At 36.8% G+C, this 19,834-nt stretch overlaps 2 protein-coding genes and 1 long non-coding RNA gene across 4 annotated transcripts in view; 1 reads left to right on the top strand and 2 right to left on the bottom strand.

Moving 5' to 3' along the window:
* The window catches only part of LOC147872721 (uncharacterized), a 178,031-nt gene that overhangs the window by 157,061 nt on the left and 1,136 nt on the right, over positions 1-19,834 (top strand). Inside the window, exons 3-8 of the mRNA XM_087355047.1 lie at positions 15,506-15,581; positions 16,327-16,473; positions 17,008-17,066; positions 17,772-17,930; positions 18,525-18,662; positions 19,146-19,361. Coding sequence (XP_087211173.1) covers positions 15,506-15,581; positions 16,327-16,473; positions 17,008-17,066; positions 17,772-17,930; positions 18,525-18,662; positions 19,146-19,361 — 795 coding nt within the window. The remainder of the gene's footprint in view (positions 1-15,505; positions 15,582-16,326; positions 16,474-17,007; positions 17,067-17,771; positions 17,931-18,524; positions 18,663-19,145; positions 19,362-19,834) is intronic.
* Positions 1-19,834, bottom strand: part of LOC147872727 (uncharacterized) — a 36,681-nt gene that overhangs the window by 7,957 nt on the left and 8,890 nt on the right. The gene's annotated exons all lie outside the window — the stretch shown is intronic.
* Positions 4,218-11,361, bottom strand: LOC147872728 (eukaryotic translation initiation factor 4 gamma 3-like). 2 transcript variants are annotated; one of them, XM_087355068.1, is made up of 7 exons: positions 10,638-11,361; positions 9,746-9,892; positions 9,153-9,211; positions 8,289-8,444; positions 7,557-7,694; positions 6,858-7,073; positions 4,218-6,271 (listed from the first exon to the last, which is right to left on the bottom strand). In XM_087355068.1, the coding sequence occupies exons 1-7, from the start codon at positions 10,666-10,668 to the stop codon at positions 6,203-6,205; spliced, it is 816 nt and encodes a 271-aa protein (XP_087211194.1). In that variant the 5' UTR covers positions 10,669-11,361; the 3' UTR covers positions 4,218-6,202. The 2 variants fall into 2 exon arrangements, with proteins under 2 accessions (XP_087211194.1, XP_087211193.1); XM_087355067.1 differs by having other exon boundaries at positions 8,289-8,447; positions 10,638-11,359.

Genomic DNA, 19,834 nt, shown 5'->3' on the forward strand with positions numbered 1-19,834 from the left:
ATCAAATGCACTGCTAAGATCAAAATATACAGCATCAGCTTGACCCTGGGAGCCAACTATTGGGTTAATAAAATCAAGATAAGTTACGAGATTAGTAACTGTAGATTTAGATTTAGTAAAACCATGCTGACAAGGATTTAATTTCGACTTTATGTAATGTGAGATATGATCATAAATAACAAGTTCAAATAATTTGGAAAAAGTATTAAGTATAGAAATGGGTCGGTAGTTACTAACAGTGGCAGAGTTACCTTTTTTAAAAACAGGAACTATTGCTGCCTGTTTCCATAAAATAGGGAAATAATTCTGTGCTAAACTTAGATTAAAGATGTGCTTGAGAACAGGAACAAAGATCTCCGAACAACCTTTTATAACAAAGCTAGGAATGTCATCAAGTCCGACAGATTTGGAAGGTATCAGACGACGAATTGCTTTACAAATGTCCAATTCGGAGATAGGGGCTAAAGACAAGAAGTCAGAGGACTCCACAGGGGAAGGGGATACGCCTAAAGAGGTACTGTAGACCGACTGAAAATGCTTAGCAAATACATCGGCAACAGAATGGGGTTCAGCCAAATGAGTGCCGTTAACCTCAAGCTGAGTACAGGTGGAATTTCTTTTTCTACGTGACGCCACGTATTTCCAAAATTGCTTGGGTTGCGACTTTAAATTGTCGTCAATCGACTTCAACCAAATATGTCTGTCAGACTTGATTGTAGCCTTCACTAGCTTGCGATAGAAGGAAAATTTACTATAAAAATAATCAGAGTTGTTCTTTTTAAAACGTCTGTAAAAGAAATCTTTCTTCCAGATGTAGTACCGTAAGGCACTCGAAAACCAGCGGGGGAATTTTGATTTTCTTGTAAACCCGCGGGGAACAGCCTTATCTATAGCATTTAAAACGACCGAGCTCAGGCTAGCGACAGCATCATCGACAGCGGTGATACTGTACATATATGACCAGTCATAACTCGACAGAATGCTATACAACAGGGTGTAATCCCCAGATGCAAATTTACGGTAGGAAAGTTCGGAATTTCTTATACCTGTTTCCAGGGACAATGGGACATTAATAACAAAAGGTGGGTGGTAAACATCCGGCTTTACAATAAAAGTATCAATAAAGCTAGTACCCAACTCACTGAAGTTCGTAAATACAAGGTCTAGGAGACCACTGCTGCCAACAGTTTCCATGCATTGTCTGAGGTCGAGAAGACACGCGGAGGTGTAGATGGCATCTCCCTTGAGTTTCGAATAATAATGGCAGTTAGCCAGAGGGAGACCGCGCTTCCAGTCAAAACGAGGGGTGTTAAAATCACCCATGAGAATAACTTGTGTCTTTAATGTCAGCATGGAATAATTAGTCTGTAGTGCCATGATGATACTGTAAGTGTAAGTGAAATATTTATTAGTGTCGTGATTTTAGATCTTGTGATTCAAAGTGGCAAGCCAGACAATCATTATTTTATTGCGGTCATTAAATAGGACTAATTGTTTATATTTATACACACGCAAGCTGACTCCAGTGAGAAGTTGGCAGAACACTGAGATAGGCTTCCATACTTGTATGATAAAATAAAAAGTAAAAATTGCTTGCATCACCACAACCTCAAATCCTACATAGAACGAAATATGACTGGTAATAAGACAAATGTGGAGGGGTGCATTGTTAAACTGTCGGCCAAATTAAGCATGACGTACATAAGCGAAAAGTGATTACAATTTTGAGCCTTTTGAGTTGTTTTGGATCTCCTATTCAGAGCCCGAAGTTTCAGTCATGTAGTGTAAGTAGCAGCCATCATTGTTATCTTGAGAATGTTGGAATAAAAAATGTTCCCCCACATCAGAATATTGTTACTAATTGTTTCAGTACACATACTTGTGTTTTGTGGTACCAAGTTAAAATATTCTGTCTTTTTTTTATTTACATTTATTCAGCATGCCCCATTACAAGATTGCAATATTACATGCATTAATATATAGCACGTTAACAGATTACACAACTCTAATATCATGATCCATTGCCACAGTTTGCACCTATGTTCCTGTGCTAAACTGTATTATAATCAATGGATTCAATGAATTTATTAAAATTACCTAAAAATTTCTGAACAATTTCTTCATGCAACACTGGCCATGTGCCACCATTCTTGACTATTGCATCTGTTAAGTTCCGCCTTGGTTGTTGTAGTTTATCGCAGTCATAGATGAGGTGATCCACTGTTTGTGCTGCTTTCAGACATTAGCATCTTGGGTCGTCAATGATCCCAAACCTGTGTAGATATGATTTGTTTTTGCCATGGCCAGTCGTCATTGCTGCCAGTTCAGGACTTATTTCAATATTTAGCTTCATTCTTTGTCACACTGACGGGAATAATTTCTCGCACGCTGCTCCTTTATTGGTGGCGCTCCACTCATTTTGCCATTTTATAATTCCTTCCTCCTTTGTTTCTTTAATAATTGTACATTTAGGCTTCTTTGCATGTACTACATTTCCACCATCTTCTGCTGCTGCCTTCGCTAATCTGTCTGCTATTTCATTACCGAAAATTCTGATGTGTGCTTTGATCCACCCAAAATGAATAGTCCAATTTTGATCTTTGAGATTCCTTAATCTATTTCTTATCTCAGATATTACAAAGCCATGTTTGAAGTTGTTTTTTAGTAGATCGAGAGAAACTGGACTATCTGTGTAATCTTTCCTCAATGCTGATTTCCCTTAAAGTTGTTACTGCATCCAAGGCCTCTAGAATTCCGATCTGCTCAGCTTGATTGTTTGAGCAATGATCGGGTAACTTGGTTTTTAAGCTATGAATTAGTTTTCCATTTTTGAAGATAACAGCGGCAGCACTCTTTCCTTGGTGTTTACTTCCATCTGTATAGATTTCCACATTGTATTTATTGAAGTCTTTCACTTCATCAAGAGTTATTCTTTCCGCTGGATGAGACCATTCCTTCCTGTTTAATGGTGCTTCGTCCTCGGTAGAGTCATCTTTCAGTCTGTGTATAGTTTTATATATCTGCACTGCTTCTTCGATAGTAATGCAGATAGGATATTCTGTCTTCCTGGTCTTTTCGAAGTGTGCATTTGTCAGTAGTGAGCGACCAGCCCACTGCCTCTGTACAATTTCTACTCAATCCTTATTTTTGTCTGCTATAGCCAACTAGTAGGAATCAGGAGAGACTTGTGTGAGAAATTGCCAGGGAGTTTTGCTTAGGAAACATGTCGTTCATTGTTTTTTGTGCCATAAATCTACGGCATGGGACCGCCGGCTTTAGTTCCCTTCCGAAGGAAGTTGTTCTATGGATTTTTATCACCCCTTAAAATTCCATCAACCTCAGCAGTGTTTGAACTCGCGTACCTTGGGTCCAGTGGCGACGACATTAACCACTAGTGCAATGAGGGCGACAAGTTCGTTGAAATATTACTTTGCTAAAATAATAACAGGAAAGTTTATGAACATGTTTTTTATTTAATATTCTTAAATATATTAATTAGAAACAATTCAGAAAACATTAAATAATTTAACTATTTAACAAAAAATAAACAATTGAACTATTTTACAAAGAACTAAACTATTTCGCTATTTAAATACTGAGGTATTTAACAAAAAAACTAAATTATTTATTTATTTAACAAATGTGAACAATTCAGATATTTAACAAAAAAACTGAACAGTCTAACTATTTAAATACAAAACTATTTAACAAAAAATAAACAATTGAACTATTTTACAAAGAACTAAACTATTTCACTATTTAAATACTGAAGTATTTAACAAAAAAACTAAATAATTTATTTATTTAACAAATGTGAACAATTCAGATATTAAACAAAAAAATGAACAGTGTAACTATTTAAATACTAAACTATTTAACAAAAAATAAACAATTTCAAAATTTAAACAATTGAACTATTTTACAAAGAACTAAACTATTTCACTATTTAAATACCGAAGTATTTAACAAAAAAACTAAATAATTTATTTATTTAACAAATGTGAACAATTAAGATATTTAACAAAGAACTAAACTATTTTACTATTTAAATACTGAAGTATTTAACAAAAAAACTAAATAATTTATTTATTTAATAAATGTGAACAATTCAGATATTTAACAAAGAACTAAACTATTCAACTATTTAAATACCGAAGTATTTAACAAAAAAACTAAATAATTTATTTATTTAACAAATGTGAACAATTAAGATATTTAACAAAGAACTAAACTATTTTACTATTTAAATACTGAAGTATTTAACAAAAAAACTAAATAATTTATTTATTTAACAAATGTGAACAATTCAGATTTTTAACAAAGAACTAAACTATTTTACTATTTAAATACGGAAGTATTTAACAAAAAAACTAAATTATTTATTTATTTAAAAAATTTAAACAATTGAGATATTTGAACAGTCAAAGTATTTAACATCCATTCCTTGGAGCCCAGTTGCTTTGCCGGAGTTCGATGACGTAGTCGATCTTAAACTTTATTCTGCTAGAGAGCACCGCCTTCTTATTTGTTAGTTCCTTCATTGTATGAAGGAACTCAGACAGATCCTGCAAGAAAACAAAAATTTAAAGTCACATTTCATGGGCATAATTAACTTCTTACGCTTATAAGCCTACACATAAAACTAGAAAATTCTGCCACTACTCATTTAGTTCACATAGAACTTGCTGTGTGGGAAGGCGCGTGTAAACTTAAATTGAGAGCTGAAGGTTGCTGTCTCGAACAAAACGTAAACAAAGGCATAAACCGAGATTTTCGGTGGCTGAGCCTAGACATGACCCTTCGATCAGATTCCTGCTTTGTCCTGTCAGGACTGAGTGAATTCTGACATGATTCAGCAGAGGTGATGAGAGGAAACGTAAAAGTCTAACCCAATACTGAGCAAGATTCCCGTCGCACTAGACGGGGACAAGTTGAAGTCACGGCATGAGGCGTCTTTATATGAAACATGTTAGAGTGTAGAAGAGTATGAAGAATTTCAGAAGAACATGTCACGGTGATCATTGATCACACAGAAACACTATTCAGAATATTGTCAGCGAGCTCAGAAAGGTATTTCATATCAGAATAGATGCAACATCCTCACGCGTTCTTTACAATGTGCACTTTCAACCATCGAATCCACCTTTTGTGACAGTTCCCAATTTGGCCACCACATGGACTGGAAAGACAGATGGACGAGAAGGTGCGACCAGCCCATAATGCCTTCTCGCTATGATTTTGTGCAAAGAATGTATAACATGTTACAAAATGGAAGCCAGAAAGTCAGTGAGATCAAAGGGACACACTTACTGCTTTTTGCATTGTACCTTCCGTATAAACCTGTGGTCATCATAGAGCCCAAAGGAAGGCAATAAATTACACGGTAGGAGAACTGCAAATTAAAACTAAAAGTATTAAAAAATGAAAACAAACATACTTGGCTCTTGCTCTCAAAATCCTTTCCGGCCGTCATCAGAAGAGTGCAGAGGCACTCCAAGGAATGTTCGTCTTCTTTGGTAAGGAGACGTTTAATGCAATGCTGCATGGTGCTTGTGGCGAGCATATCTGCTTTATGCAGCTCGCCAATAAACCTGTAACATAGTGAAGAATATATCACTTGGGTTGAGTTAAGACAATAGTAAAAGTCCAAAGAACAGAAGAGAAACGAGGTTCTTTGCCTCTACAAGGTACAGAAAGATTTGTGCCTTAAAATAATGAGAACTTTTGTTTAAATAGATGGAATTTAATCAGTGTCTTGTGTGTGATATATATTTTTGAGGTGAAATATAATATTTCTGTACGTGGTCCTGTAAAAATCTGTATCTGTTTATAAATATAAAACAGTTGAGACAGAATATTGAAAATTTCACATTAAATAATTATTTTTATGTAATTTGCATTTGATTCTGTAAGGAGGAAAGCCATCAGTGCCATTTCACGATGCAAATACCAAGAAGAAGAAATACCGAGGAAGTGGAGACTTTATGATAGTGTGTGATCATGTAAGCAGCAGCATTATGAAGCACATTTAGAAATTTGTCCTGGATTTTGTGGAACACTTGCATACTGGAGGGCAAGAACCCATTAACATTTCAAATTTCCTCTCAGTGTCTTGTCCTAATTCACAACTCTTAAGTTCACTACTTTCAGAGTCACTGATGAATCAAATGTAGAGCTTCAAAATCACAAAGAAAAATGTAAGTTACCTGATGTTTCCTATTGATTTCATTTGTATCCTTCGCAGTTCCTGCTGTAGTTCGGTTTTCTTTGCCTGCAGAAAAAATAAGTAGAAAAGTTTAGAAATCGCCTTTTTTGATGGTATCTTGTAAGAGCCCTTCTTTAATGCACCGCTTTCAACATATGTAAGTTTGCATTTTAAAGTTTGTGTCCACGATACTCAGCCGGTCAAGAAGCCCCCTGCCTTTATGCCCCCAAAAGAACGCCATGACCTAATGAGAAATGTCGAGTGCAGCCGGAGTCCATTATTATGAGAGTTTACAACATTTTGAAAAAAATGAGTACATTAAGTGCTCATTGTAGGAAGTTAAACTAACCTAAGAAGTTAGGAAAATGTTTTTTCATCTTGAGGTACCATTTATATCATAATAATTTAAATTAAGTTTATGTGCATTCTACATTCAGTCTTTATCAATTATGTCTCTTTCTTGTCTTTCAAGAAGTCTTAAAACCTGAACAACATATTGAATAATAATTTTTCAAATGATAGATATTCATCTTCAAGCAAAAAGGGAGGAGACAACTATTCCATTCGATCAAGCAGACGGAGCTATTCCCAATCAGTGGACAGAAGCGTAGTAACATATGACCGTAGACAAAGACATTAGAGAAGCACTTACTGGGTCTGCTGTTTCCTCAATCTCTTTCTGTGTGGCTTCTAGATTTATTTCTGCTTCAGGATTCTTTTCAAATTCTGCCCGGCATCGACCTAGCAGCAACTTCCTGAAGGTGACCTCTGGTTCGCCATTGTTCCCACGCTCTGCCGGAACTTTCATGCTGGAGAGAACCTTGCACATTCGTGCATAAATCTCTGTGAACTTTGGTTCATCAACAGCCTGCACATAAAAACACACAACATTATCACTTTGCTCTCATGTTATATTTATGAAAAACAACTCTGTTGAGCATACGTTACATAAACTAAATTTATGAAATGATGGCCACCTAAATGAAGCTTCAACAAAAGTAAATCTTTATCCCTTAAACCTGAGAAACTCAAAATCTCAGTCAGATGCAAGACACATTTCATGACAGCCTTAATTTTCTTGCATAAGATAAACATTTTTAGATGAGAGCAGATAAATTCTAAGCTTGGAGGTGAATTTAAAGAGAGAACAATCAGCTTACTGCTTTTTAAGATTATTATCATAGTGAACAGTAACAATTATAATTTTCACTTGCCCCTAGCGTCTCCAATACTACACTGAGGATAACTTCAATATTTAAGAAATTGAGCTGCAAAGTTACAAAAGAAGGGAATTTCTATCAATATGACGTCTCTGTCTGAATGTATCAGCTGCTAAAGACCGGTGCCTCACCTTTTCAAATATGAGGTCGATGACGCCCTTCAGGCGATCGCTGCTGTCAATTGGCAGATCCTGGACCTGTGAAACTAGTTTGTCAAACTTGTCAGGCGTGAGTTTGTTGAGCAAACTGCGAGCCTTCTTTAACAGCTCCTGCAACATCAAGTTCCCTCTCATCATCTGACAGAACGCAAACACAGAAATAAAGCGAAACATGTTTTACTTCCTTAAAGCCTTCATAGAGATGATTAAAACCTAGAGCCAGTTGCTCTGCATGCGCCGTCCAGCCGCGTTTTGTCTACACCGAAGAAGAAGTCTGTTGTCATGAGAAGCCAATGTCTATTGAGAAATATAATTACAATGCATACTCATTATATGCAATTAAACACTTGGAAAGGTAAACATTGCTTCTAAAATCAAAGAGTAAGCAAAAAGAAAGTTTATTTTTTAGTGTGGCAAAGTTCCAATAAGAAGTGATGAGGAAATTAGGAGGAGACGAATTCCGGAAATGCTTGCAGCTTCTCAGATCGAAATGTCTGATCTTTAAGAGCATCAAGATTAAAATATAGACCTACAATTTTGCCTGTTCCTTAATTTGGCGATGAACCTTCAGTTTCAATAAGCCACCTAGTTAGTTAGAGTAGACTTAGAGCAGGACTGTTCCTTTCAGCCATCTTGCATTGGGGCAGATACAGCATTATTGACTGTTTCCAGGATCCTGTCCTTAAATGAATGCCAGGAACATACCTGAGTCTGGGCAGCCTGCTCGTTGGTCGCCGGCTTCCTTCGCCCAGGTCGCCAGGCGTTTTCACATCTCGCCAGTTTCACCTCATTGAGTTTTATTTCAATGACCGGCCTGGTGCTCATGGTGTTTGTAGTTTCAGTGGCTGGCCTTGCTGCAGGCTGCTGTGAATGACACCAAAGCAACACAACATTAACCAAAAGTGTTCACTCTTAAATGTTGTTTTGATCACAGTATTACGTACAATTTTTCCATTTTCTGGCTTTAATCATGCATTTAATACATTACTCGATGCTTCCTACAGCTCAGATAATAAGAGACCTGTATGTATAAAGCCCTAAACAGTACATGACTGAAATTAGGCTCCAGGTGTTGTGTTCATCACCTCTCACAAAAAATACAACATTTCTTCTGCTGCAGTTGACGTAGAACTGTTCACTTTATTATTTTCTATCACAGTTTATATGTTCACAACTGCATCATCAGTGAAAGATGATACACCCAAATTATGCTATTTCATCCGTAAAAGCCTTGGGTACCCTCTCTTTTGACAGGGAATACTCGTGTCCGACCCCATCGACATCGCGAGTCACCGAGTAACTGCCTTAAGCTATACTTCGTCCTACAAACTACACTCTGACAGCTACAGATGAAATCCTTCTCCTCCTCTTCAACAAATGATTCAGTCCGAAATGGATTTGACTTCTCACTTTTATTTACACGCCTTAGAAAGCACTTACCTCTTCATTTTTCCAATATCTGACAATTTTCAGTTACTGTTTAGTATTTATGATTTCAAGGAATCGTTCATTAATGCACAGAATAACTCAGAGCCATGCCCCACAATGCAACAGAAAGTTTAAACGTACCTGATTTTTGTCATCCTTCATTGCCTTCAGCTTCTCAATTAGCTGTGTTGCAGCAAAGTCTGTAACAATCGATAATTATTTTAGATAGTAAAATCCCTCTTTTGACTATATGTTAACAAACAAGAAAGTTTGTCTTTCGAAACTGTTACGAATGTAAAGATGGAAAAAGACGAGAGGGTTTTCCGAAGACCAGAAACCCATGTCTCATGCAGCCTTAGGTGTAAAGAGTGGCAGCTGATAATGTTGAAAATTATCCCACATTTCGACTAACAATGGAGTTGCCTTCTTCAGGTCAGAGATTGCAACCGAAATGTTTTGTGAAATGGATAATTTCAAACTTTAATGCCTTTCACCTCCTAAGGCTCGAGGTCAAAATATGAGAGCAAACTCTCTTCTTCTTTGGGTACATAAATTAGTCTGCAACTCAGGGCGAAGACAAAATATTGAAGGTAACTAGAACAAAATGCCTAGGAGAATATCTGGATATCTCATGAGACATGCAGGAACATGGTAACGAACAGAATTTCATACTGAGGCAATTTGCAGCCTGTAATCTTTGACTTAGTACTTAAATAGAATGAGAGCAAACATACTTTCTGCTTGCAGCTGCTTGATCTGCTCAGCCTGCAGATTTCTTTCCTTCCTCAGTTTCTCCTTCTCCTCTCTGACGGCTCGGAGACTGACTTTGTGTTTCTCCCCTTGCCGGCGCTCAAACAAGATTTGGTTTTTGAGTTCCGTGTCTGTAACAATTCACGACTGCATCAAATGGTCTGTTAAATTCCTCATGTGACGTTATTTCAAGAAACAGCTTCAGGAGTTAAGTATTACTACGTAAAGAAAAGAGTTAGTTTAGCTAAAAAAAATGAACTGTAATAAGAGTTTGTAATTTTGAAATTGCATTTTTCTTGCCCGTGATCAAATTCCAAATTCAGTTTAAGAGTCACTTCCAGTTGGAAAAACCAGTGTCTCTTACGCAATGCATTACTGATTGCTATTTGCAGTGTTTAAAACTGGGATTTGCATGCTGGTCACCGGAAAACATTCTTCTTAACGAAGACGTCGTTAAACAGCCTGGCTCTCATCGAGTCTTCCCGAAAGAGGGATGGGTGTCTACCCTGGGGGACCATCAGACAGACCTCATCCTCGTCACTTGTGACTGAGGCGCAAGGTACACGTGGACACAAAATTAATCTTGGTCTCAACTCTCAGAGAGCAAAGTAAACGTACATAATTCACTAGAAAATGATTCTTTGAAGTCCAGCAAATTTAAAATGTCTGAGAATGACTATTAAAAAAGCAAAATTGCAATGCATTTAACATTTTTTGGTTTTCCTTCTGACAAAATCACTTAAAATAATGAAGAGTTGCTGGAAGTCTGGGGGGCATATCTGGACATCTAGAAAGACGTACATAAACATCACACTGACGAGGTTTACGGACTGTACTCCACAACTTACTGCATGCACGGAATTAAACCACACTTACTCTCTGCTGCCAGCATCCTAATCCTGTTCATCAAGAACCAAGTGATCCTCGTGTCTTCAGTTTCAGCAGGGTTTACCTGAGGACAGACAAAAAATGAGTCATTTTATAGTCCAAGAATTCTCTGCAACTTCATGAGGTTAATATTTATTATGAAATTGTTGTCCCAGTCACACACAAATCGCATGTGCCTTGGCTGTTTGTGCTGCACTGCTATCGATTTTCGTTTCTGCCAGAAAATATTAAGAAGACCTCACTTATAGAAAGAGAAATTAAGGCTGTGTCAGATAACGAGGGCTTCCTTGTAATGAATGATTTACCTTTAAAATTAGCATGTTAGGAAACGTTTCAAAGCTTTAATTGCAATATACAAGTCAGTTTATGATTAATCTGTAATACAAAACAACGATCCTGAGAAATTAAGCTGTTCACTCAACAGTAACTTTCCTCTAGACGAAAAAATTAAGACTGAAAACAACCTTTAACAATGTCTGAATGCGACAAGTGACCCAGTCATAGGTCCCTATCAGCCGTTTAGCTTAGCCGGAATTCAAGTAACTTTGTTGATGATGGCGGACGTGTGTTGCTGCTAGCATTTGAATTCTTAAGAATGACATACAATCCCTCAAGATAACGAAATAATAATATTTGTTTAAATCTTGTCAGTCACAATCACAATAAAATTCCTATTAAATATTAAAATATTACTATAATTAGCATTTAAATATTTAAAATATATTAAATAATGTTCTCATCGAAATGTTCGATTTACATTAGATCATCACTTTTTACACGACATGTTTTGAAACAAAATTAAATTATCAAATATATTATTTTATTTTCTATTTCTAATTTTATTAATATTCATTTAGTCTTTATATTATTTACTTTACAGGATGATAACAAAACGTTCACCCACACAAAATCATGTCAAGCACGACATACATATACAGAACAACTTCGAATACGATATTAAAAAATACAATAAAATCTGGAAGAAAACTTCATTTGAAATCTGATAAACATCTGACTAAAAGTTGCATTTAAGAAATTATATTTAAGTTTATATAATTTTATACACCTGAAGATGGTTCTTTTAGAACTGAAACATGTCGTGTAAAAAGTGATGTTCTAATGTAAATGGAACATTTCGATAGAGAACATCATTTAATATTTTTTAAATATTTAAATGCTAATTATAATAATATTTTAATATTTAATAGGAATTTTATTGTGATTGTGACTGACAAGATTTAAACATATATATATTTATCACAATATGACGCAACTTTATCATCTCAGAAATAATAATATTATTAATAAGTAGGAAACCCTTGACTCACCCATTGTGAAGAGCTGGAGACCTCCATGTCGCAGGCAGCAAGATTTGAATAAGAAATTAAACACGTTGCAGGAAATATTTTCACTATATATAGAATTATCTTGTTCTAGAAGCTGCTCACACCACCATTCGTTTCACACTGAGGAAAGCCAACCAACTACTGAGTAGAGCGGGCCGTGCGTAACTGCTATTTATACCACAAAAGTGTGACGTCACGTATGGCGCAACAGTCAGTAGAGGGAGTGCAATACGTTTCATTCAGGCGTGCATAAGAAATGAGAAATGAACCTTATGGCATGCCATCCGAGATTGTTGCGCGTGTTCGTATTTTATAAGAACACCTGCGTTTCATATTTACACATTCTTTGTAGTTTAAGAAATACAAATTGAATTACTCCAAGTTATAATTTTTTGACATTCCATCATAAATGTAAGAAGTCAATTATTAATATTAAATATTTTCTGTGTGAAAGGAAATTAATTTAAAAGTAATGAAAGGAGGCTTGAAGTAAATTTTGCGGTTTAATTTGCACTTGTTTAAAAACAACGTCGTGTTTTTTTATACTTTTTTAATTTTAAGACGATTATTGAGGGCCCCGGGCGCTGTTGAACCCATCGCCCCTGCGACAGGGAAAATGTTTCCTTCCTTCGAATCCCGACTATTCATTTTGACCAATAAGAGAACGCAGGAAGGTAAGAACTCTGGAAGAAGTGTCCTGAGTTCGATTTCCTTCAAGGGCGGTTCCTTTGGCTCCGAAACTAAGCGAGACAGAAGAAGAGTTTTTTGCTTCGAAGAGGAGATTTCGGAAACGAAGGCCTCGACACTGAGTTCGAGACCCGACAAAGATGATTTCTGTTGACGGGAAAGCACCCACGAGAAGAAATCGACGCCAAGGCAAAATTCTTTCGTTTCGGAGAGGAAATTACCGGGTCTAAGGTCACGGACACGAATACAGTCCTCGGTTCGAGTCCCTGTTAGGATGTTGGTTTCTGAGGTAATTTTACGGGCGTATTAAACGACGACGTTGACTAACACGGATGCCACCAGATGTCTCAAAAGTAAAGTGCTGTACAATTTGTAATGTTACCCAAATATCGGAAAAGTTTTTGTGGTAATATAATTTACCGCATTCGACCGGCGGATGAATAAAGCACGTAGTTTGGTGGATAAGAATAAAAGGTGTATGAAAATGCGCCCCACTGACAAGTTCTTGTTCATATTAGCTAACATAGACATATGCTATTTTGCATGCATCGCGTTAAAGAGCAAATGAGCATAAGAACAAGTCAGTTGTCTTTTATCTTTGATTGCGCTTAGTCCAGCTTAGGTCGTTGCAAATATTCCGTCCCAGTCAGAGGCCGTGGGGGTAAAAACTTCGAAGTCCTCCCTCTGTAGGCCTTATCTCCGCCTGGACCAGCTTAATTTCTCGATTTCGCACGCACAGTTCACGCTGAGGCGAAAAATCCAATTGTCGGCAGTTGGTAGTCAGTCCAGTGCTTTAAAAACATTCGTGTGCCAAAGGAACCGCCCTTGAAGGAAATCGAACTCAGGACACTTCTTCCAGAGTTCTTACCTTCCTGCGTTCTCTTATTGGTCAAAATGAATAGTCGGGATTCGAAGGAAGGAAACATTTTCCCTGTCGCAGGGGCGATGGGTTCAACAGCGCCCGGGGCCCTCAATAATCGTCTTAAAATTAAAAAAGTATAAAAAACACGACGTTGTTTTTAAACAAGTGCAAATTAAACCGCAAAATTTACTTCAAGCCTCCTTTCATTACTTTTAAATTAATTTCCTTTCACACAGAAAATATTTAATATTAATAATTGACTTCTTACATTTATGATGGAATGTCAAAAAATTATAACTTGGAGTAATTCAATTTGTATTTCTTAAACTACAAAGAATGTGTAAATATGAAACGCAGGTGTTCTTATAAAATACGAACACGCGCAACAATCTCGGATGGCATGCCATAAGGTTCATTTCTCATTTCTTATGCACGCCTGAATGAAACGTATTGCACTCCCTCTACTGACTGTTGCGCCATACGTGACGTCACACTTTTGTGGTATAAATAGCAGTTACGCACGGCCCGCTCTACTCAGTAGTTGGTTGGCTTTCCTCAGTGTGAAACGAATGGTGGTGTGAGCAGCTTCTAGAACAAGATAATTCTATATATAGTGAAAATATTTCCTGCAACGTGTTTAATTTCTTATTCAAATCTTGCTGCCTGCGACATGGAGGTCTCCAGCTCTTCACAATGGGTGAGTCAAGGGTTTCCTACTTATTAATAATATTATTATTTCTGAGATGATAAAGTTGCGTCATATTGTGATAAATATATATATGTTTAAATCTTGTCAGTCACAATCACAATAAAATTCCTATTAAATATTAAAATATTATTATAATTAGCATTTAAATATTTAAAAAATATTAAATGATGTTCTCTATCGAAATGTTCCATTTACATTAGAACATCACTTTTTACACGACATGTTTCAGTTCTAAAAGAACCATCTTCAGGTGTATAAAATTATATAAACTTAAATATAATTTCTTAAATGCAACTTTTAGTCAGATGTTTATCAGATTTCAAATGAAGTTTTCTTCCAGATTTTATTGTATTTTTTAATATCGTATTCGAAGTTGTTCTGTATATGTATGTCGTGCTTGACATGATTTTGTGTGGGTGAACGTTTTGTTATCATCCTGTAAAGTAAATAATATAAAGACTAAATGAATATTAATAAAATTAGAAATAGAAAATAAAATAATATATTTGATAATTTAATTTTGTTTCAAAACATGTCGTGTAAAAAGTGATGATCTAATGTAAATCGAACATTTCGATGAGAACATTATTTAATATATTTTAAATATTTAAATGCTAATTATAGTAATATTTTAATATTTAATAGGAATTTTATTGTGATTGTGACTGACAAGATTTAAACAAATATTATTATTTCGTTATCTTGAGGGATTGTATGTCATTCTTAAGAATTCAAATGCTAGCAGCAACACACGTCCGCCATCATCAACAAAGTTACTTGAATTCCGGCTAAGCTAAACGGCTGATAGGGACCTATGACTGGGTCACTTGTCGCATTCAGACATTGTTAAAGGTTGTTTTCAGTCTTAATTTTTTCGTCTAGAGGAAAGTTACTGTTGAGTGAACAGCTTAATTTCTCAGGATCGTTGTTTTGTATTACAGATTAATCATAAACTGACTTGTATATTGCAATTAAAGCTTTGAAACGTTTCCTAACATGCTAATTTTAAAGGTAAATCATTCATTACAAGGAAGCCCTCGTTATCTGACACAGCCTTAATTTCTCTTTCTATAAGTGAGGTCTTCTTAATATTTTCTGGCAGAAACGAAAATCGATAGCAGTGCAGCACAAACAGCCAAGGCACATGCGATTTGTGTGTGACTGGGACAACAATTTCATAATAAATATTAACCTCATGAAGTTGCAGAGAATTCTTGGACTATAAAATGACTCATTTTTTGTCTGTCCTCAGGTAAACCCTGCTGAAACTGAAGACACGAGGATCACTTGGTTCTTGATGAACAGGATTAGGATGCTGGCAGCAGAGAGTAAGTGTGGTTTAATTCCGTGCATGCAGTAAGTTGTGGAGTACAGTCCGTAAACCTCGTCAGTGTGATGTTTATGTACGTCTTTCTAGATGTCCAGATATGCCCCCCAGACTTCCAGCAACTCTTCATTATTTTAAGTGATTTTGTCAGAAGGAAAACCAAAAAATGTTAAATGCATTGCAATTTTGCTTTTTTAATAGTCATTCTCAGACATTTTAAATTTGCTGGACTTCAAAGAATCATTTTCTAGTGAATTATGTACGTTTACTTTGCTCTCTGAGAGTTGAGACCAAGATTAATTTTGTGTCCACGTGTACCTTGCGCCTCAGTCACAAGTGACGAGGATGAGGTCTGTCTGATGGTCCCCCAGGGTAGACACCCATCCCTCTTTCGGGAAGACTCGATGAGAGCCAGGCTGTTTAACGACGTCTTCGTTAAGAAGAATGTTTTCCGGTGACCAGCATGCAAATCCCAGTTTTAAACACTGCAAATAGCAATCAGTAATGCATTGCGTAAGAGACACTGGTTTTTCCAACTGGAAGTGACTCTTAAACTGAATTTGGAATTTGATCACGGGCAAGAAAAATGCAATTTCAAAATTACAAACTCTTATTACAGTTCATTTTTTTTAGCTAAACTAACTCTTTTCTTTACGTAGTAATACTTAACTCCTGAAGCTGTTTCTTGAAATAACGTCACATGAGGAATTTAACAGACCATTTGATGCAGTCGTGAATTGTTACAGACACGGAACTCAAAAACCAAATCTTGTTTGAGCGCCGGCAAGGGGAGAAACACAAAGTCAGTCTCCGAGCCGTCAGAGAGGAGAAGGAGAAACTGAGGAAGGAAAGAAATCTGCAGGCTGAGCAGATCAAGCAGCTGCAAGCAGAAAGTATGTTTGCTCTCATTCTATTTAAGTACTAAGTCAAAGATTACAGGCTGCAAATTGCCTCAGTATGAAATTCTGTTCGTTACCATGTTCCTGCATGTCTCATGAGATATCCAGATATTCTCCTAGGCATTTTGTTCTAGTTACCTTCAATATTTTGTCTTCGCCCTGAGTTGCAGACTAATTTATGTACCCAAAGAAGAAGAGAGTTTGCTCTCATATTTTGACCTCGAGCCTTAGGAGGTGAAAGGCATTAAAGTTTGAAATTATCCATTTCACAAAACATTTCGGTTGCAATCTCTGACCTGAAGAAGGCAACTCCATTGTTAGTCGAAATGTGGGATAATTTTCAACATTATCAGCTGCCACTCTTTACACCTAAGGCTGCATGAGACATGGGTTTCTGGTCTTCGGAAAACCCTCTCGTCTTTTTCCATCTTTACATTCGTAACAGTTTCGAAAGACAAACTTTCTTGTTTGTTAACATATAGTCAAAAGAGGGATTTTACTATCTAAAATAATTATCGATTGTTACAGACTTTGCTGCAACACAGCTAATTGAGAAGCTGAAGGCAATGAAGGATGACAAAAATCAGGTACGTTTAAACTTTCTGTTGCATTGTGGGGCATGGCTCTGAGTTATTCTGTGCATTAATGAACGATTCCTTGAAATCATAAATACTAAACAGTAACTGAAAATTGTCAGATATTGGAAAAATGAAGAGGTAAGTGCTTTCTAAGGCGTGTAAATAAAAGTGAGAAGTCAAATCCATTTCGGACTGAATCATTTGTTGAAGAGGAGGAGAAGGATTTCATCTGTAGCTGTCAGAGTGTAGTTTGTAGGACGAAGTATAGCTTAAGGCAGTTACTCGGTGACTCGCGATGTCGATGGGGTCGGACACGAGTATTCCCTGTCAAAAGAGAGGGTACCCAAGGCTTTTACGGATGAAATAGCATAATTTGGGTGTATCATCTTTCACTGATGATGCAGTTGTGAACATATAAACTGTGATAGAAAATAATAAAGTGAACAGTTCTACGTCAACTGCAGCAGAAGAAATGTTGTATTTTTTGTGAGAGGTGATGAACACAACACCTGGAGCCTAATTTCAGTCATGTACTGTTTAGGGCTTTATACATACAGGTCTCTTATTATCTGAGCTGTAGGAAGCATCGAGTAATGTATTAAATGCATGATTAAAGCCAGAAAATGGAAAAATTGTACGTAATACTGTGATCAAAACAACATTTAAGAGTGAACACTTTTGGTTAATGTTGTGTTGCTTTGGTGTCATTCACAGCAGCCTGCAGCAAGGCCAGCCACTGAAACTACAAACACCATGAGCACCAGGCCGGTCATTGAAATAAAACTCAATGAGGTGAAACTGGCGAGATGTGAAAACGCCTGGCGACCTGGGCGAAGGAAGCCGGCGACCAACGAGCAGGCTGCCCAGACTCAGGTATGTTCCTGGCATTCATTTAAGGACAGGATCCTGGAAACAGTCAATAATGCTGTATCTGCCCCAATGCAAGATGGCTGAAAGGAACAGTCCTGCTCTAAGTCTACTCTAACTAACTAGGTGGCTTATTGAAACTGAAGGTTCATCGCCAAATTAAGGAACAGGCAAAATTGTAGGTCTATATTTTAATCTTGATGCTCTTAAAGATCAGACATTTCGATCTGAGAAGCTGCAAGCATTTCCGGAATTCGTCTCCTCCTAATTTCCTCATCACTTCTTATTGGAACTTTGCCACACTAAAAAATAAACTTTCTTTTTGCTTACTCTTTGATTTTAGAAGCAATGTTTACCTTTCCAAGTGTTTAATTGCATATAATGAGTATGCATTGTAATTATATTTCTCAATAGACATTGGCTTCTCATGACAACAGACTTCTTCTTCGGTGTAGACAAAACGCGGCTGGACGGCGCATGCAGAGCAACTGGCTCTAGGTTTTAATCATCTCTATGAAGGCTTTAAGGAAGTAAAACATGTTTCGCTTTATTTCTGTGTTTGCGTTCTGTCAGATGATGAGAGGGAACTTGATGTTGCAGGAGCTGTTAAAGAAGGCTCGCAGTTTGCTCAACAAACTCACGCCTGACAAGTTTGACAAACTAGTTTCACAAGTCCAGGATCTGCCAATTGACAGCAGCGATCGCCTGAAGGGCGTCATCGACCTCATATTTGAAAAGGTGAGGCACCGGTCTTTAGCAGCTGATACATTCAGACAGAGACGTCATATTGATAGAAATTCCCTTCTTTTGTAACTTTGCAGCTCAATTTCTTAAATATTGAAGTTATCCTCAGTGTAGTATTGGAGACGCTAGGGGCAAGTGAAAATTATAATTGTTACTGTTCACTATGATAATAATCTTAAAAAGCAGTAAGCTGATTGTTCTCTCTTTAAATTCACCTCCAAGCTTAGAATTTATCTGCTCTCATCTAAAAATGTTTATCTTATGCAAGAAAATTAAGGCTGTCATGAAATGTGTCTTGCATCTGACTGAGATTTTGAGTTTCTCAGGTTTAAGGGATAAAGATTTACTTTTGTTGAAGCTTCATTTAGGTGGCCATCATTTCATAAATTTAGTTTATGTAACGTATGCTCAACAGAGTTGTTTTTCATAAATATAACATGAGAGCAAAGTGATAATGTTGTGTGTTTTTATGTGCAGGCTGTTGATGAACCAAAGTTCACAGAGATTTATGCACGAATGTGCAAGGTTCTCTCCAGCATGAAAGTTCCGGCAGAGCGTGGGAACAATGGCGAACCAGAGGTCACCTTCAGGAAGTTGCTGCTAGGTCGATGCCGGGCAGAATTTGAAAAGAATCCTGAAGCAGAAATAAATCTAGAAGCCACACAGAAAGAGATTGAGGAAACAGCAGACCCAGTAAGTGCTTCTCTAATGTCTTTGTCTACGGTCATATGTTACTACGCTTCTGTCCACTGATTGGGAATAGCTCCGTCTGCTTGATCGAATGGAATAGTTGTCTCCTCCCTTTTTGCTTGAAGATGAATATCTATCATTTGAAAAATTATTATTCAATATGTTGTTCAGGTTTTAAGACTTCTTGAAAGACAAGAAAGAGACATAATTGATAAAGACTGAATGTAGAATGCACATAAACTTAATTTAAATTATTATGATATAAATGGTACCTCAAGATGAAAAAACATTTTCCTAACTTCTTAGGTTAGTTTAACTTCCTACAATGAGCACTTAATGTACTCATTTTTTTCAAAATGTTGTAAACTCTCATAATAATGGACTCCGGCTGCACTCGACATTTCTCATTAGGTCATGGCGTTCTTTTGGGGGCATAAAGGCAGGGGGCTTCTTGACCGGCTGAGTATCGTGGACAC

Source organism: Zootermopsis nevadensis, unplaced genomic scaffold (assembly GCF_977971745.1).
Source record: "Zootermopsis nevadensis isolate Lab colony 2312 unplaced genomic scaffold, Znev_1.0 Znev_ptg000024l, whole genome shotgun sequence".
Taxonomy (NCBI): Eukaryota; Metazoa; Arthropoda; class Insecta; order Blattodea; family Termopsidae; genus Zootermopsis; species Zootermopsis nevadensis.

Coding starts and splice junctions, on each gene's coding strand:
- LOC147872728 (XM_087355067.1), bottom strand. CDS start 10,668: ATGAACAGGATTAGGATGCTGGCAGCAGAGA. Junction 9,893..10,637: donor TAGGATGCTGGCAGCAGAGA/GTAAGTGTGGTT, acceptor GAATTGTTACAG/ACACGGAACTCAAAAACCAA. Junction 7,695..8,288: donor AGCAGGCTGCCCAGACTCAG/GTATGTTCCTGG, acceptor TTGATGTTGCAG/GAGCTGTTAAAGAAGGCTCG.